Genomic DNA, 17,663 nt, shown 5'->3' on the forward strand with positions numbered 1-17,663 from the left:
TAAACTCCCCCATAAAAGAAATAGATTGATGGGCTGGATTAAAAAAGAAGACTTGACAATTTGTTATGAATAAGAAACACACCTCACAGACAGAAACAAACATTGAATTAGAGTGAAAGTGTGGAAAAAGGCTTTATAAGCAAATGGCCCCTGAAAACAGGCAAGAGTAGCTATTACATCTGAGAAAGTAGACTTCAAAATTAAATTAGTTAGAAGAGACAAAAAAGGTCACTTCATACTAATAAAAGGAGCAATACACAAAGAGGAAATAGTAATTGTTAATTTATATGTGCCCCCATGTCAGCACACCCAACTTCTGGACTTAAAAGCACAGATAGAGTACAGCACAATGATTCTGGGAGACTTTACCAATAGATCATCCAGTCAACAAATCAACAAAGAAACTTCAGAATTAAAGGACATTGCAGACCAAATGGCCTTAACAGACATCTATATAGTATTTCATCCACCAGCAGCATAATACACAGTCTTCTCAGCAGCCCCTGGAACTTTCTCCAAAATAAATCATATTTTAGGACACAAAGCAAATCTTAAAAAATATAAAAAGTTGAAATAAGTCCCTGCATACCATCTGACCACAATAGAATAAAACTAGATTGCAACAACAAAAGAAACAGCAGAAAAATTAGAATTTCTTGACTGTGATCATTTGTGGCTTTAATAATTTTATTTAATGAAAAATGTAATCTATGTGCTTTAGGATCTGAGTCATCCTTTGGGATAAAGGATTGTGGGGAAACTGAAAATCTGGGATTATTTCCTGAGTAGGAAGTAGAAGGATGTGATTTAATAGTTAGTTGGAACTTGTATGTCTCAGCCATCAGTTGTGGTGTAGTGGAGGTGATCCTGCTGTTAGGAAGCAAGGGTGTGTGTGTATGTGTTATTTCTGTTTTTCAAATGCATCCTTTTGCATGCCTTAAGACTTTTGTTTATAAGTCTCCAACACCTCCAGAAATATGACATCATTGGAGAAACAGCTCTGGATAGTTATCCAGCATTTCCTGGATGTTGGGAGTGGTGGGGGGGGAATAATTTGTATTCCTACTCTGTAATAACTACATGTACGAATTTACTGTAAAGTCACACGGTTTTCTATGTGGTATCTTGAAAATTGCCTCTGGGTTAAAAGTGAACACATTGTTTTCCTCCTTTTTCTCTGGATGTAGAGTGTGTCTGATCACTACACTTACACACTATGCTCTAACTCCACATTGACATCTGAACAGCAGCTCTTCCTGCCCAGCCACCTGCCCTGACCTGCAGAGAAGTGGCTGCTACTACTTTTTACAATGCAATCTTGTTTCTTGATCATTGCTCCCCCTTGGGCTACTTCTTTAGGAAGAAAAGCTGACAGTGGCCTTTTTAGAGGAAACCTGTTTGCTGTCTAGGAAGGGCTGGCATTTGCAGGAAGTCTGGTTTCCTGCAAGGGAGAGACTCCCTCATTGTGTGCTTCTTCTCTGGATGCCCCTTATCCTTCCAGCTGATTTCCAGCTTGGCTCTTCCCCTTGGTACCAGCATTTCTTTTTCTTTCCTCTTCCCAATGGCGCCAGTTCTGCCTCTGCTGTGTGGACTGTCTTGCAGACCTTGCCAGCAGCCCTGTTTAGGACTCCCCTGCACTCTGACAGGAGCTGTTTATCCCATTTGCCGTCTGCCTCCTTCCCCCTTCTCTTCCTCCCTCCCTGGGCTGCAGTGTCCTCTGCATAGAGATTGAACAGAAATATGCTGAAACAATTATTGTCTGATTTTAAACAGAAGTCTGCATGGGACGACATGCAGCGTTACCAAATGGAGACGCATTTCCACATGAGGAAATGGTTTTAACCCACAGCCAGAAGATGAAGCCTTAAACCAGTCAAAAAGCAGAGAACACACCATCAGCTGTGCCCATGGAGAAGACTCGTTCTTTGTTTTTTTCTCCCTTGTTTCTCAGAGGCCACAAACAAGTTCCACTTTCTTTTATTTCATTTTCTGCTTGTCCTAATTGAAGGTAGTTGTAGGTTTTCTCTCTTCTTTGAGAGGAAAAGAATAAAGCAAACAGTACTTACTAGGGAAGCTGTGACTTACAGCTCTTTTCCCTCCTCTTTGGTGGCTTCCACGTCCATGAATTAGCGAGCTTCATGCAGAAGAGTGCCCTGTTGCTCCTCTGCAGCACCCTCACATGTCCCATGGCCAAAACAGGGACAGCTAAGATCTGGAGGTAGGGGGAGAAGAGTAGAGATGGAGACATAGGCAGTTGTAAGATGGTCTAGCTTTTGAGAGGGAGACATCACCACCAGAGACATTGACATGTGGGGAAAACATGAGTCTTAGATTCAAGGAAGCCTGGTGTGTTCAGAAGTGTCTCTTTGGTTGACTGGATGATTTTAGTCTGTTTTAATAAGGTAGGAACACAGAGGAGAGTCCTGAACCCTCAGAGATGATCTCTCTCTACCAGAAGGAATGTTCTAGAGAGTTAAAATTTCATCTTCAACTCCAGAACACCTCTAACACCATTTAATTTATGTACAAACAATTGTAAAGTGAGTTTTATATGCTTTTTATGGGCCTTGGCTCTGGGCTCAAGTGTCTACTTTCCCTGGTTTTCTTATTTTCCTTTGTGATTTGACTGGCAAAGTCCTTGTGCTGTGCTGTCCACAACAGCCTGAGCACTTTCAGTTGTCTGTTGTGATCCAAAATACCACAGGCATTAGAACTGTGCCCGTGGGATCCAGGAGCTCAAGGGGCTCACGTAAGACTATAAAAGATGTGTAGTCCTTAATATTGGGGGGGAGGTAATACGGTGTTTTTGTTTTATTAAATCAGTTTATGATAGCATTTTCTGGCTAGTGGAGGTAGTGTCCAGAGGAAGGGACGCCTTGTTCTCGTGTTATACTAAGTACCCCTCACCTGGCCCTCAATCATGCCTCTTCTCAGCTGTCCTGGAAGATGAATCCCTGAGCCCTTCACTCCTCTGACCCTGCGGGGTCAGCTGGGGCCTGTGTTTACCCTGCTCAGCCTGTCCTAAGGTCCACTGTGAACATGGGTGTCAGGTCAGGCACAGAAAAGTCCAGAGAAGCCCATCCTGCTGACCCCACAGCAGCAAGCCCGTCCTCACACTGGCCCTGCCTTATGCCTCTGAGGTCAGCCCCTGGTGCTCTAAATGTGGCTTGCTACTCTCTTCCCCAGAATAATAGCTCATAAGCTCTTGGGGAAGCTAGGCTCCAACTAGACTGCTGAACTCTCTCTCTCTGGAAGCTTTTGTCTGATGACATACTTATAACAGCTGACTTTGTACTTGCTATTCAGAATTTTGGTATTAAGAACGTGGACCCCATAGCCAGTAAAGTGCTGTAGGGGGATCCTGTACCCTAAACTCTTTATACTTTTCACTGTGCTGCATGACCCAGCTTCACCCATACCCAGCTGTTATCAGGGACTAGGATACCAGAGACTTGGGGACAGAGGGGTGGTTCAAACTGCCAGACATGGGGACATTGTTGTGAGGTCAGTTTTATTAGAGAGGTGGTCATAAGCTTGTTTTATTTCTTTTTTTTGCATAGTAAATATTTGAGAAAGCAGAGCAAGAATCTTTTAACAACTTTATTTATCCAACAGTCCACTGAATTTTTTTCTTACCCCAGCACACAGGAAAGTTAGGACAGGTTCTCAGAGCAGTGGCTTCCACCAGAGATGGGGCTGTTCTCCTTGGAGGAGACAGCATGGGGTGGGGGTTGGGGGACAACTAGGGATAGAGTCTCAGTCTTGCTTAAACAAGTAACTTTAAACATTTATAGAATATTCCAAAAGAAACGTTTAAAAATTAAGGCATTAAAAAACAGGCAGTGAAGAGAAAATGTGTCTTCTACTGTCCCTCCCTGAGGCTGGGTCCTTCTAGAGTAGCTCTGTGCCTGCAGGCGTTTGCAGGGGGAGGGACCCCACATATTGCCTTCCTCGTGTGCTTTGTTCACTTAATAATATACTTGGAGGTTATCCACATTTACACAAAAGCATCCATCTTGTTCTTTTTAACGATTGCAAAGCACAGGTGCACATAATTTATTTAACCAATGCCCTAATGGTGGGTGGAAGGTGATTTTGACTTTTGAGGTTACATTGTAGAAACAAGCAACCCGCTGCTGGGAGCTGTGGACCTGTTGCTTCATTAGCACTATGCACGTGACTGAATAGCTTGTTTCCCACCCCTGTACTCGCAACTACTTGGCATCAGCACTTCTGCAACAATAACAACTGAGTTGTATCAAGTGTCCTGCTTGTAGGACACTATTCTAAACACTTTACATGCAGCATTACCTTAATTTATTGTTACCTCAATTTTAATGTTTGATATTTATATAGCTAATATAAATATGTTAACTTGATATATATAATTAAGACAATTATGTAAACATATCTGTATTTATGTATTTATTACATAAAAGTAAATTAAGTGAATAATATCTAGTATTATTAATTCATTGGTGAGGTTGGGTAGCTTAAAGTGGTGGATGTGGGATTTGAACTCAGGCATTCTGGCCCCAGAGTGAAGGTGTTAAATCAGTGTAGGGATATAGTGTGAGTTCCTGAGGGCACTGCTGAGCATGGTCCCTTTAGGGTCCAGTACATGTATGCATGTGGAACTCCTGACTGTGGTTCAGGGCAGTCTTGCCAGCAATGATGACCACATGTTGAAAGCTTAAGCACACATAGCCAACCAATTGCCAGAGGTCCCCTGAAGCCCTGTGGTGGCCCCACCAGTCTGACTCCAGAAGAGTGCCATGGGCAATAGATGTCAATATGTAAGACATGGGCTCATCAGCTATTTTGAGCACAACTCTCATTTTATTTTAGTAGAAACAAAACTATTTTCTGGAAGCAGCAAGGAGCAGCAAGGAGAAACACGTGTGACTCTGTCTGCTCCCCCAGTGGAACAGAAGCCCATTATATACTTCCCTCCCGATGGGGACAGTTCACCAAGCGATGACGGTCAGTCTAGCGACCTTTCTGAGCCCACTGAGAGACGACAGCCAAGCTTCCTGAGACCCAGAGTCCCTTTACCTGGGTTTTTTTGTCCCTTACAAGATCTTTGCACCTCTCCACAGGAAGACAATGGTGGTCAGATAGAAAGAGAGTTCCCCAAAGGTAAGGAGTGAGGGTGGCGGTGGACATGGCTTTTTCTTGATACTCATGAAAATGGCGAGTATCTTCCTGGGTGTGGTTCACACAAGCTCACCTTTTGGAGGTGTCAGAGTAGAGAGGGAGCCGGGTGGGCAGGTTTGCATCATAGGCAGGTGGCACCTTGCAAGTAGCCAAAAGGAAGCCCCATGTGGGTCAGAGGCTCCCAGCCCTATGGTGTACAAGGTCATTGCCAACTGAGGCCAAGAAGGCCACCTTGGTGCATAGCAGCTCCTGCGCTGAGCTAAGGAGTATCTGAGGAGCTGGTGTGGCTGCTCTGAAGGCAGCAGTTCCCCCAGGCTGCCCAAGGCCCCAGGAACTGACTGGCAGGGTAATGGCTGAGGGGTGTGGCCCCTACTTAACACAGCTCACTAGACCTCACAGTGCGCATGAAGCTGGTCCCCATCTCAGCCTCTCGCAGAGGAAGGGAACAATTAGAACACAGGCAAGTGCACTGAGCACTGATGTGTGAAAGATAAGAATTTCACAAAAAAATGATTGGTGGTGCCAAGTTATGCCTGTGAAGAATTTAGTTTTCCTGTTACTCTACAGATTTTCTCAAAGAACTAGGGAAAAGGATAGAAAAAAAAGATTATATACGTTTGGGTTGTAAAAGTTAAAATGATTATGGTAACTGATAAAAATAATGTCACTTGGAGCAGAAGTTGATCCCTAGATCTTCATTCATTACAGAAGAAATCATTAAGCACCTGCTGAATGCTCTGAAGTTCTCAGTCCAGTGCAGGAGACCATTGATTACATAACTGTATCTATGTTATATGGGCCACTAGGGAGCTGAGCACAGCCTGGCACTCTGAGAGGGTCTGCATAGAATTGTCTTCCCCCAAAATGATTTCAAGAAGGAACTTGTAATGTCATCAGAGGTTTAAAGTTAGCCTTGAGGACAGAATTCTGTAGGCTAAGGGAAAATCACAGAAAGCAAAAAGCTGAGGGAAAACACATGGCTGTTTGGGAAGCAGCAAAGGGCCTGGGGCCAGAGCACAGTGATGGTCTTCCACTCACAGCACTAAGTCCATGGTGGGAGTCTGAACTGAAGGCTGCCACAAAGCCTTGAAAGTGAAGAGCTGTAACGTTTTCTCTAAGGTAGCTGTCCCATGAACAGTGAGAGGGGGCGAGGCTGGAGCTGAGACCTGGCTGCAGAGGAGAGTAGATGGTCACTGCTTTCATCAGTCACAGGGATAGAGACTTCCTAGAATCAATGTACAGATCCTTATGAGCAGTAGGAAGGTGTGAGTGTTAGGACTGGCCCTTGGGTGGCTGGCTGTAGTGATAGGGAGGAAAGTGGAGAGGGGGTGTAAAGAAAGTATGGCTTCCTTGTGAGCTAAAAAATATATATTCTCAAAGAGACATGGGAACAGTATAGTAAAGGGAGAATTAATTCTGGAGGAGGAAACTTTGGGGCTAAGTGTTAGATCTGGGCTAACCTGGGCTAATCATTATGCCTAAAGAGGAGGGGACAGACAATGGAGAAATCCTCCAGAAGGAATGAGAGCAAACACTGAAAAAAAATGAGAGAATGGCGTGAGAACATCTAAGTGGTATGATGTTGGTAGAGAATCACAAGCGACAGCAGGAGGTGGAACATCCACCATGAACAAACCATCCAAGGTCCATCAGCTTGGGTTTGCAGGGAGTTGAGAGCATTGATGGATTTCGAGTAGAGATAGGACAGCCTGCCCAGTGGAGAGGATGTAAGTGTGAACAATGACCCTGGTAGGAAGGGGTTTGGATGAGCTGCATCCTATAGCCAGGTAAGCCTCCTCATAGCCTCCTCACCTTGCCCAGAAGAACCAGCTCCTTTAGACACCTGACCTGGTGCTGTGGACAGACACAGACTAAGCACAATGTGATCCAGCCCTTGAGAGAGCCACAGGCTTGTGGGGTTAAACCATCATGGTAGAACTCCACCTTTGATTCATGCTGCTGACTGGGTGAAGAAAGCTCCCCTGTGGGAACACCAGTTGAGGCAGAAATGGGAAGGGGAGAAGGCATCCTGAAGTTTGGGACTCAACCTTTGATTCTGGGCAGTGGATCAAATGGGGCTTCATGGAGATGGGCGAGCATGTTGGGCAAGGGGATGCTGTTTGGGTCTAGTCGGAGGGTTTGGTGAGACTGTGGCTAAGGTAGGAAAGGTGCAGCAGCAGGGGTAGGGAGGCTCAGACAGGCATGGAGGGCCGAGAATAGACTGAAGGACCTACCATTATGTTCCAGGCTGAGGGCTTGGTCAAGAGATGGCCAGTGAATACTTAACTAATCTCCCTTCTACCACCCCAGAGACAGCCCTATCCAAGGTGCTGCAGGATCAACTCATTTCCTGATTTCCACAACGGAAATTCAAAAGAGCCCCAGGAAGGGGCCCAAACCAGTGTTGAGAAAGAAATCTTTCCAATTACTTATGTAAAGCCAGCTGTAGACTCTGGCAAATTAAGGGGAAGGATACATGATTGAATGCCATTCCCCGTCCTTACATCATTAGTGCAGCAAACACAAGACCGATTAATATGCTGTCCTGAAACAACCGAACTGTAATAATTGTACAGGACACACTTAATATGAAGTGCAAAATAGTAGTTTTTTTCATTGTAAGCAAAGGCATCTAAACAACAGAAGACAAGGAGATAACTCTGTGGCATAATTAGCCAGTTGTGGGGTCTGGCTGCCTGTAAGAGTCCTTCCCTGTGACCAGAGCAGCTGGGAGGCTCTGTGATGAAGCATGATCTTGTCAGCTTAACGAGGCTCATTAATTACCCACTGGCATTTCTATTTTCAAAATTGTCTTCTGTGTCTAATGGTGTTGAGGAACCAGGCAAAAACCACTTGGTGCCCTCTAAGTGGAATTTATTCTAAATCTTCTCTCCTAGCAGATTACACATGCTGTGACTTGGTCGTAAAACTAAAGGAATGTAAGAAGAGCGGTGACCCCACCTCGCCTGAGCTCTCATCAGCAACCCCCTTACATGTACTCCCAGAGCGACCAGAGACCCCTGGCCTGTCGGAAGATGTTTCTGAGCCTCAGCAGATACCTGAAAGTTTCATGACTTTGCAGGTAAGGCCTCCCATGCATCCCAGCCTCATTCTCGCCAAGGCATGATCTTCCCTAGGAAGTTGATAACCATGCCTGTGTCTCCTAGTCTGGAAACCTGAATCATCTTTCCCATGTCTGTGTGACTGGCAGGTTCCCTAATGTTTCTGAGCCGCAGTTTCATTGTTTGGATAATCGAGATAATGACACTGACTCCACCAAGTTAAAATGAGGATCAAATACACTCAGCGGTGACAAGACCATAGCAATGACAGGTGCCGAAAATTATGCAGGGCACTTTATATGATCAGCACCTTTGCTTCTTGAAAGACCCTTAGGGCACTGGAGGTGTGGCTCAGTCAGTAGAGCGCCTGCTTTGTAAGTGCAAAGCCCTGAGTTCAAAACCCAGTGCCACCAAAAGAAAGACCCTTAGAAAGCAGGAGTCCCTCAGAGAAGAACACCACATCTTTGAAAGGTCAAGGAATTTGCCAAGGCCATAGCCTTGAGTTGAAGGATGTGGAAGATTTCGTTTGACATCTGTCCTGATTATGGAAGTAGTGTGCACACTTGTCTTAAAGATCTGAAAATCAGAAGGGCAAACAACCTCAGAGATAGCCCCTGCTGCAGTATCTTACAGAGCCCACCACACCTCTGGGAAGGCATGAGATATGTTGTGAGCCTCCCTGAAAATGCAGAGATGACTCCATTAGCTGACTCCTGCTCTTCTGGAGCCTTAGTGGGCCCAGATGAAGTGTTCATGGTGCCCCAAAGCACCTGAGCCTCCAGGGCTGTCCTTAGTAGGTGGGCAGTAAAGCAACAGCCACACTTGGGTCAATAGGGAGTTCTCAGAAGCTATCTCTGTAGCCCTAGACCTCCCTGAAGCTTCAGCACACCCACTGACTGGTATTTTGTAGCACCTGCTGGCCAGTGGCTAGCGCTTAGCCAAGAAAATGCCTTTCCCAGCACAGCTGCTGAGACACATGCATGACATAGATGGAGCCTATGATGCCCACTCCCAGAGAACTCTAAGCTCCTGGTGGACCAGAAAAGGAATGGGGCAGAAGAGCATTTTCCATCATGGCAGAACATCCAGTGAGCCTTTGCTAAACACCTACTCTATGCAGAGCTCAGAACTGTGCCTATAAGAAATATGAAGTGGATGAGACATGGCCCATGCCTCTCACAGCAGCATGGAGATAAACGGGTTAGTGTGTGAGGCACCAGGATGCTCTGGCTGAACACAGAGACCCAGCAGGGCTAACTGGGAGGGATGGAACTTAAGGTATGGCTGTGGGTAGTCCTCCAGGCAGGGGAACTACTTGAGCAGAGCCATTCAAAGAATGGGAAGTTAAGACAATGAAAGGCACCATAGGAAAAGTGTTAGACTTACACAGCTGAGTGTCACCACGTGAACTACCAAGCCTCCGTGTTTGCTTCTGTCAGTGGGAATAAATACACCTGCCTCCCAGAAGCAATGCGGGGACTCCAAAAGATGATGCGTACCCAGGGAGCTCCCAGCCCAGCATCTGACAGGGCAGCACGTGCATGAATAGCTTAGTGCATGAGGTTGGGAGGCCTGCGGCTGCTGTGGAGATGTGGGGATTTCGAACCTATTCTGTGGAGCCCACAGAACCATTCTTTGTAAGCAAAGATTTCCTCCCAATCTTTCTTCCCAGGAGGAGAAGTGGTTTCCTTGGGCCACAGTTTCTCTTCAGACAGCCCATTTTTCGCCCTGGGAGGGTGCTGTGTGTCTGTGCTTCTTAAAGTTCCACCTGCAGTGGGAGTGGGTGACTCATAGCCCTTGCATTCCATCCCCACCCATGACTTCTTGGAATGTGGGATGCAGGGCACTCAGATTTAGGTTGGTTCGTAGCGAATGGCTTGACTGGGTAGAAGGACAAATGAGCAGGTGTTTACCTTTTGCATCCGTAGTCATGATGCTAGGTACTGCTTGGTTCTGCTGCAGTGGGGCCCTTGGTGCTGGCTGGCACTGAACACCAGGACCATGTCATCAACATGTCCATATCATCTTTCTTTACGAGGCCATTGGAGAAAATTATGACATGCCTTTGCACTATGCCTTTTGGTCTCTGAGGGTCATACTTTTGATTGCCTTATCTTGGCCAAATTGTACAGATGTGTTGCCTTTTGGTGTCAGTTCTCTTAAAAATATTTTCTTTGCTCCAATTAGGAAGCACTGGAAGTCCATAAACCTCAGTTCATTTCTCGCTCACAAGAACGGCTGAAAAAGCTAGAACACATGGTACAGAAGAGAAAAGCACAGCAGAAGGAGAACCCGGGGCAGAAGCAGAGCATCCCTCCCATCCGGGCCAACAAGAAGCAGTTCACCGTTCCCCATCCACTTAGTGGTAAGCTGCAGATGGCTCAGGAGGCCTGGAGAAGACTGAGGAGAGGGATCCTCAGGGCTGGAGTCTTCATCTGGGACTCATGGTCCCCCAGGATGCCACTGACATATGCAGAACCAAACCTCAACCTCATACAGCCCATTCTGCAAGCCAGCCTATTTGAGAGATGTATGTGAGCATCAAACTCAGCAGAAATAACTTGGGACACAAATTTACCATTCTAGCTGGGAAAGAAACCACACCACTGTAGCAGCAAGGGTAGCAAGTTCAAATTCTTGGCTCCTAGCTGATGTTTGCAAGAGATCCCCTTTGCCCTTTATAGATTGCAAAACAGATCTCAGGGTAAAAGGTTGACTCCAGCTTGTCTACATCAACATTCATCATCTTAAAACCCCTTCCTGCTGTGAGCACAGAGAAGGGACAGCCAGCTTGCTGAGCACTGTGAGGCCAGGGTCAAGCTGACCTGGGAGGAAGGGCACTAACTCACTTGTGGGAGAAGGAGTTATCAGGAACCTTCTCTGGACCAGGCACCATGTGGTGAGCTGGGGACACTACAGTGAGCAAGATTGACCTCAGCCTTTCCTTCATGGAGCTCATAAACAGACTATTAAACTAGCAAGAATAACAAGAGATGAGGGCAAGCCTGTGGGACATTGGAGCACACTTACTGCCTGCCAACCCAAATCATAGAATCTGGAGGCCTGGAGATGTCTCTGTTTTATTCCTCTGGATAGAGGAATGAGGGCTCTCTTCCTAGGAAAACGCTTTGGCCCTCAGGAGGTGAAATCATGTGGATAATTCTGAATGGAAGTCTTTTGGGAACATGACCATATTCACTAAATTAAGCTTAGCAAACATTACCAAGGGGAACTGGGGGTAGAGGAAAACAGGTGTTGTCATGTATTCCTGTTAGCCCCCGTGGGTCATGGGCAGGCTGTCTCCTTTCTGCCACCCAGAGTACTGTGTGAAAACTGTCTAGAGATCTTGGCAGGGGTGGCCTTGGATGCATCCTTCTTGTGCAAAGACAACCTGTTATCTTTGGCAAGACTCCTATTGTGTCTTCCTCAGGACACTTTCCAATATGCTGAGAAATGGAAACAAACAAGGTAGATGAACAAAAAACTTCCTATTGTACAATGTGTATCCAGACAGTGCTTCAAGACAGATGGTAGATGTGGGCTTGGGTTGGGTGTGTTTGGCTTCTGGCTCAAACAAAGAACATCACGGTTCGGGCACGTACTTCTCAAGGTGCTATGAAGACCAAGGCCAGCCCCACCTTGGTCCTGGCTCTTGCCCTGAGAGGTTGGGTGGTGGTGCCTACTCTGTGTGGTCCCTCAGCCTTAACAGTGCCTAAAGGTATCGCTTGATAAAAATGGTCAGGCTCCCAAAACTAATGTAAACAAATATACAGTGATACTGCCTTAGAGCACAGCCTACTCATACACACACCTAACCTAATAGCATCTGAGGACCTTCCTATTTAGCAGATCCCTTTTCCTTGTGTAGGAAAAAAATAGAGACCCAGGCAGTAGGGAACTTGTACAGTGTGGTACTGTGTCACTCAGCTTTATGTTACTATAACAAACACTTGAGATAAGAGGTTTGTTTTGGCTCCCAATTTTGGAGGTCTATGATTAGTTGGTTTCATTGCTTTGGGGCCTGTGGCAAGGCAGCACGTCATGGCAGGGAACACATGGTGGAACTAAGCTGCTTACCTCGTGATAGCCAGGAAGAAAGAGAGAAGAATCCCTTTGAGGGTACTCCTCCAATGACCTGAGACCCCACCACTTAATGTTTCTACCATCTTCCAATACTCCAAGCTGGGAACTGAGCCTTGAAAATGGGCCTTTTGTGGGGGGACATTCTAGATCCAAACTCTAGCAGGTGCTATGCTGACTTTCTCCTCTCCTGAGTCAGGCTTTCCATCTGTGCTGCAGTGATGGCACAAGTTTCCTGAGTATCAGAAGCAATGTGGCCTTGGTCATCTGTTCTACTTTCCTAAGATTGCTGTAGGAAATCGCCACATACAAAGTGGCGTAAAATAATAGATTGTATTCTCTCATAATTCTGGAGGCCAGAAGTCAGAGCCAAGGTGTCAACAGGGTTGGTCCCTTCTGAAACCTCAGAGGGAAGACATCTTCCATGGCTGTGTCCCAGCTGTGGTGGCTCCTGGCCATCCTTGGTGCTCCTCAGTGTGTGACAGCACCATGCTAGGCTCTGGCTCTGTCTTCTGTCTTCACATGGCCTCCTTCCCTGAGTCTGTGTGTCTTTGTGTCCAGATTTCCTCTTCTTATACCATGGGTTAAGGTCCACCCAACCCAGCATGAGCTTATCTTGATTACATCTGCGAGAACCATACTTCTAATGATGAAGTCAAAATAGGCATTTGCAGGCATGGGGAATTAGGATTGAATATATCTTCGGGGGTAGGGGGTACAGTTGTACTCACTACATCATCCAACTTTGATGCTTTCCACAACACTAATATAAATTCTCATTCCTATGAACAAAATCATTAAATTGTATATAATAAAAGGGGATTAGGCCCAGTCAAGAGTATTTAATAACCAGGGCACCTTTTTATTCCCCAAATTCCAAGACAGTTCTGGCAACTTTGGAATGCTTTGGTAGGGGGACTTGGCTGATTTTATGGCCATTCCAACTGTCCTTACAATATTGACATGTTGATGAGAGCTTTATTGTCATGTTTGTTTGTGTTAGGTCAGTTAAATCAGACAAAATCTGGAACCAGAGGCTTGAGTGAGCTCAGGCAAGTGAGAGGGAATGTTTAAGGTCCCATTAAACAAGTCTACAGTACCCATCTTGTCTTCAGCCTGTCTGCTGGCAAGATGATAAAAGCAAAATGCAGATGTTTTCCTTACATTCTAAATGAGTTCATAAATCATGTGCGTGAATGAGCTCTGGCTGCGGTGTCAAGGCATCTGGTGAAGACTCAGGTTTGCTTTTCTGGGCCTGGGTTGCCACCTCCCGTCAGGGCTCCACGGAACAGTGTTGGCTCAGGAATAGAACCCAGGAAGTTCAGGTGGGAACTCTGGCATCTAACCGAGCTGGGAGAAGTAAGTCACTGCATTTGCAGAGATGACTGTGACAAGGACAGCTGTTTCATGATGGATTCCAAGCAGCCTCTGAGGCTCAGGCAGAATATGTCTTGTGTGTGCATGTGTGCGTGCATGTGTGTGTAGGTGCTGATTAGGGTTAAGGGTCTCTTTGTAGACAGGGAACTTTTGTGAACACTTGGTGATGACAGAGGGACCAGGAACTTGGAAATAATATTATTATGGTGGCAGCGGGGGGTACAGTCCCCAGCCCTTGATGGAGGCCTCCCAGTTGCATTGCAGTGAATTGAAACTGCACAGGTGAGTCCTGGTGCAGGGTAGATGAGGAGGTAAAAGCACAATAGTGAGAAGTGGCTGGAGATGCTCAGCACAGCTGTGGGGACAGGGTAAAAGGGGACAGGGCCAAAGAACTGCTCAAGGGAAAATGAACGCAAGCAGGCCAATAGGCACTATATATGTAACTACTATGTTTGGCCTCATTCTGAGGTCAGAGGCCCAGGTAGGGAGCTGTGTACAGTAGCTGTAGGCAAGATACAGTGAAGGCAAGCCTAGCTCAGGGCACTTGTGCACCCTGAGAGAGGTGAGAGGGTCTTAGGTGCGATAATCAGTGGAAATTGTTTGCTGAGCTGTAAAGGAGAGAAGCTGAGCTGGAGGACATGAGGGAAACTGGCAAGAGGGCTTTACTTTCAGTCTTGGACATGACAGATACTCCACATGAGGTCCTCTCTTCTTTCCAAGCCAGCACTCTACCTGGTCAGTTCACTAGAGTCACCTGAGAGCCATACCCAAAGATTCTCCATCATTGCCACATAGCTCCTGGGATCCCAGATGGTCTGGATCATGTGCAAAGGTTGACTGTAACCTGGGACAGAATTAGTCATTGCTTCTGCCTTACAAGTAGAACCCAACAGAATAGTCTGAAAGCAGGTGAAAACCATAGGTATGGCCCCTAGGCAATAGGTATTCAGCACCTGCAGGGAGTAGGGATACTACTCTGTCTGCAGGTAGTGGGGGCTCCACACCTATAGCAAGTATATGCAGCCCTCACCATTCTTTGTGACATGCAGCTTCATCCTGTGCCCACTGCCACTCCCCAGACCTGGCCCTAACCATCTCTCACTGGGCTGGGGTCCCAGCCTCCCTGGATTATATCCCCATCCTGAAACTCATTCTCCTAACCTGACTCTGCCACCCCTGGCCTGGTCAATCTCATTTGCGGGTCTTACCCAAAGGGACAGTTTCTCTGTCCCTTCTCTGTGCCACATCATCCTTCCTGCCCTCACAAGCCCATCTCAAGTCTAGCCTCTTCATTAGGCCTTTCCTGTACCTTCTTGACCCATGCATGGCCTGTCTGAACCAGCTTTCACTTCTCAACTTCTCATCTGAGCACTTGGTGGATGATGGATAATGACTGCTACCTGTATGCAATGCTGCAGTCAACTCAGAAAGCCTGGCAGGGCCTAAACACGCCCATGCGGCCTGGCCACTTTCTTACTCAGCTCCTTTTCTGTCCACCTGTCATGATCCTCTTCCTTGGCTCTCTCAGGTTGAGTTCACCTTTACATGTGCAGAAAATTCACCAGGAATATTCCCTCCATAAAACCCTTCCCTCCTAGCCTCCCCCCGCCACGAGGACACTCATGGCTCTTGTGTGGGTACAAATGACCTACCCTCTTACCTTCTTCACTTTGGATTATAGTCATGTGGGTATTCTGGGAAAACGTTCCTGGACTGGAAGCACTAACAGACACATGCCCCACTGAGTCACTGAGACTTCTCATGCATGTACATCAGACTGACTTAATCTGAATTGCATTATCCACACTTCCCAAGGTGAGCCGAGTCAGAGCCATTCAACTCTCAGACCATAGAGGAAGCAAACTTCCTTCCCCAGCAGATCAGCCTTCACTGAAGGTTCTTGGCTGAAGCAAGTGTTAACATTAATTTGGATTCCTCAAGCATCTTGCTTGAGATGTAACCCAGCAGATCGAGAAGGGAGCAGAAGTCATTGCTGTAATAAAAGTGTGCTGCATATCACGCAGCTAGCTGAGCAGGGTGCCTGGTGCTCACTGTTGCCCGATCTAATCTCATGAGTGTTTTTCCATAAAATGTTGAAATAAATATTTATGGTTAGTCCTCCCAATATTAATCACAAAGGAATTTAAAAATGTGCTTATCAGATAAAAGTAAATTTTTACTTTGTCCCAAAGAAAACAAGAAGCATGAGTTACTTAAAGACTATTTCTCTGATTCAAAGTTATTCACATGTACACTGTTAGCAGTGTCTTTTAGATATTGCCATGTGCAACACCGTGTTGCATTTTTTTAAAGAAACATAGGAAGAAAGACCAATGTATGTCTGTTGACTAGAATTAGACTAAGGATGATGTTATTTCCAATTAAAATAGCATAAAGTACAAACACTGAATTGCAGAGTGATAAGGAAAATGACTTACGAGAGAGTACAATTGTTGTTTCCCAAATTACTTCACTTTATATTCCACAAAGCAGTTAAGTAAAAAACTCTGTAGTAACATAAGGATTAAATGTACTTGCCACCAGCATGAAATTTTTTTATCAGTCATCTGTAAATCACCACATTTTGTTCTCTAAAACATGCTGGAAAACCCTGGAATTGGAGCAAATGCTGACTTTAATAAACACTCACTACCAGACTTGGAATGGATGCAGCTGCGTGATGTCAAGCTACGTGATTTGAGTTTTAATTTGTCACTTAAAAACACACCTATTTTGTTTCAGCTTTATTAATGTTTAATTGAAAAAAATTATATGTACTTAAGATGTAGTGTGTTTTCCTAAATGAGTGCATTGTGAAATAATTGAGTCAGATAATTAACATCTTTTACCTCACATCCTTCTTTTTTGTGGTGCGAACATTTAAGATCTCTCTCATAGTAATTTAAATTATAATACTTTATTATTAACTATAGTCACTGATAGAACAATAATGTCACCATTTTGTGAATCAGCCAAAATGGCAGCCCCACCCTTAAACCAATTCCCGTGCTCTAAGACAGCCACACCCCACCAGAGACTACTGCGCATGCGCTAACTTCCTTCCCCTCCCCCTTCTATAAAAGCCACTGCTCTCCCAGGCTCTTGGCTGCGTCATCTTTTCCCTGGCCAGCCTGGCAGTTTGGGCCTGCCATTAAACCTTGCTCTATGGACATGAGTTTTCTCGTGAGCTTTCTTTGAGAGCGGCGTTTTTCCTAACAGTCACCATGCTGTACAGTAGGCCTTCACAACTTACTCCTCCCATCTCATTGAAACTGTTCTCTTTGACTACAACTCACCAATCTCCCACCTCTGCTCCTGGTAATCACCATCTTATCTGCTTCTGTGAATCCAGCTTTCTTTCTCTCATGTAAGTGATAGCGTGCGGTGTTGCCTTTCTGTGTCAGGTTCATTTCACTTAACATAATGTCCTCCAGGTTGACCCATGTTGCCACAAATGACAGGATTTCTTTTTTTCGTGAAGCCGAATGGTATTGTGTGTGTGTGTGACATTATCCAGTCGTTTGTGATGGACACTTTGCTGATTCCGTGTCTTGGCTCTTACGGATAATGCTGTGATGAACACAGGCTCTCTTCAAATGACCGTTTCATTTCCTTTGAAATGAAAGGAAACACATACCCAGCTATGTGATTGCTACACCTTATAGCAGTTCTATTTTTAATTTTTTGAGGAACCTTCATGTTTTCCTTAACGACTGTTCTAATATGGATTCCTACAAATACTGCACACAGGTTCTCTTTTCTCCACCCCCTTGCCCTACTTTCTGTAGGTTTTTTCTCTTCATAACCGGCAGGCCACCTTAATAGGCGTGAAGTGACATCTCATTGTGGTTTCAATTTGAATTTCCCTGTGGATGAGAAATACCTGCTGGCCATTTGAGAAATATCTACTAGTGTCCTTTGCCTATTTTTGAAATCAGGTTATTTTTTTGAGATCAGGCAGTTTGATTCCTCCAGCTTTGTTCTTGT

The 17,663-nt window shown here is 45.5% G+C and overlaps 1 protein-coding gene across 11 annotated transcripts in view; it reads left to right on the plus strand.

Moving 5' to 3' along the window:
* Nucleotides 1-17,663, plus strand: part of C7H10orf90 (chromosome 7 C10orf90 homolog) — a 241,458-nt gene that overhangs the window by 207,188 nt on the left and 16,607 nt on the right. For 8 of the 11 annotated variants that reach the window (XM_074078059.1, XM_074078069.1, XM_074078066.1 and 5 more), the window contains 3 exons: nt 4,849-5,139; nt 8,055-8,239; nt 10,407-10,584. In XM_074078059.1, coding sequence (XP_073934160.1) covers nt 4,849-5,139; nt 8,055-8,239; nt 10,407-10,584 — 654 coding nt within the window. The remainder of the gene's footprint in view (nt 1-4,848; nt 5,140-8,054; nt 8,240-10,406; nt 10,585-17,663) is intronic. The other 3 variants (XM_074078060.1, XM_074078064.1, XM_074078065.1) reach the window with 3 other exon arrangements.

This window comes from Castor canadensis, chromosome 7, assembly GCF_047511655.1.
Source record: "Castor canadensis chromosome 7, mCasCan1.hap1v2, whole genome shotgun sequence".
NCBI classification, from domain to species: Eukaryota; Metazoa; Chordata; class Mammalia; order Rodentia; family Castoridae; genus Castor; species Castor canadensis.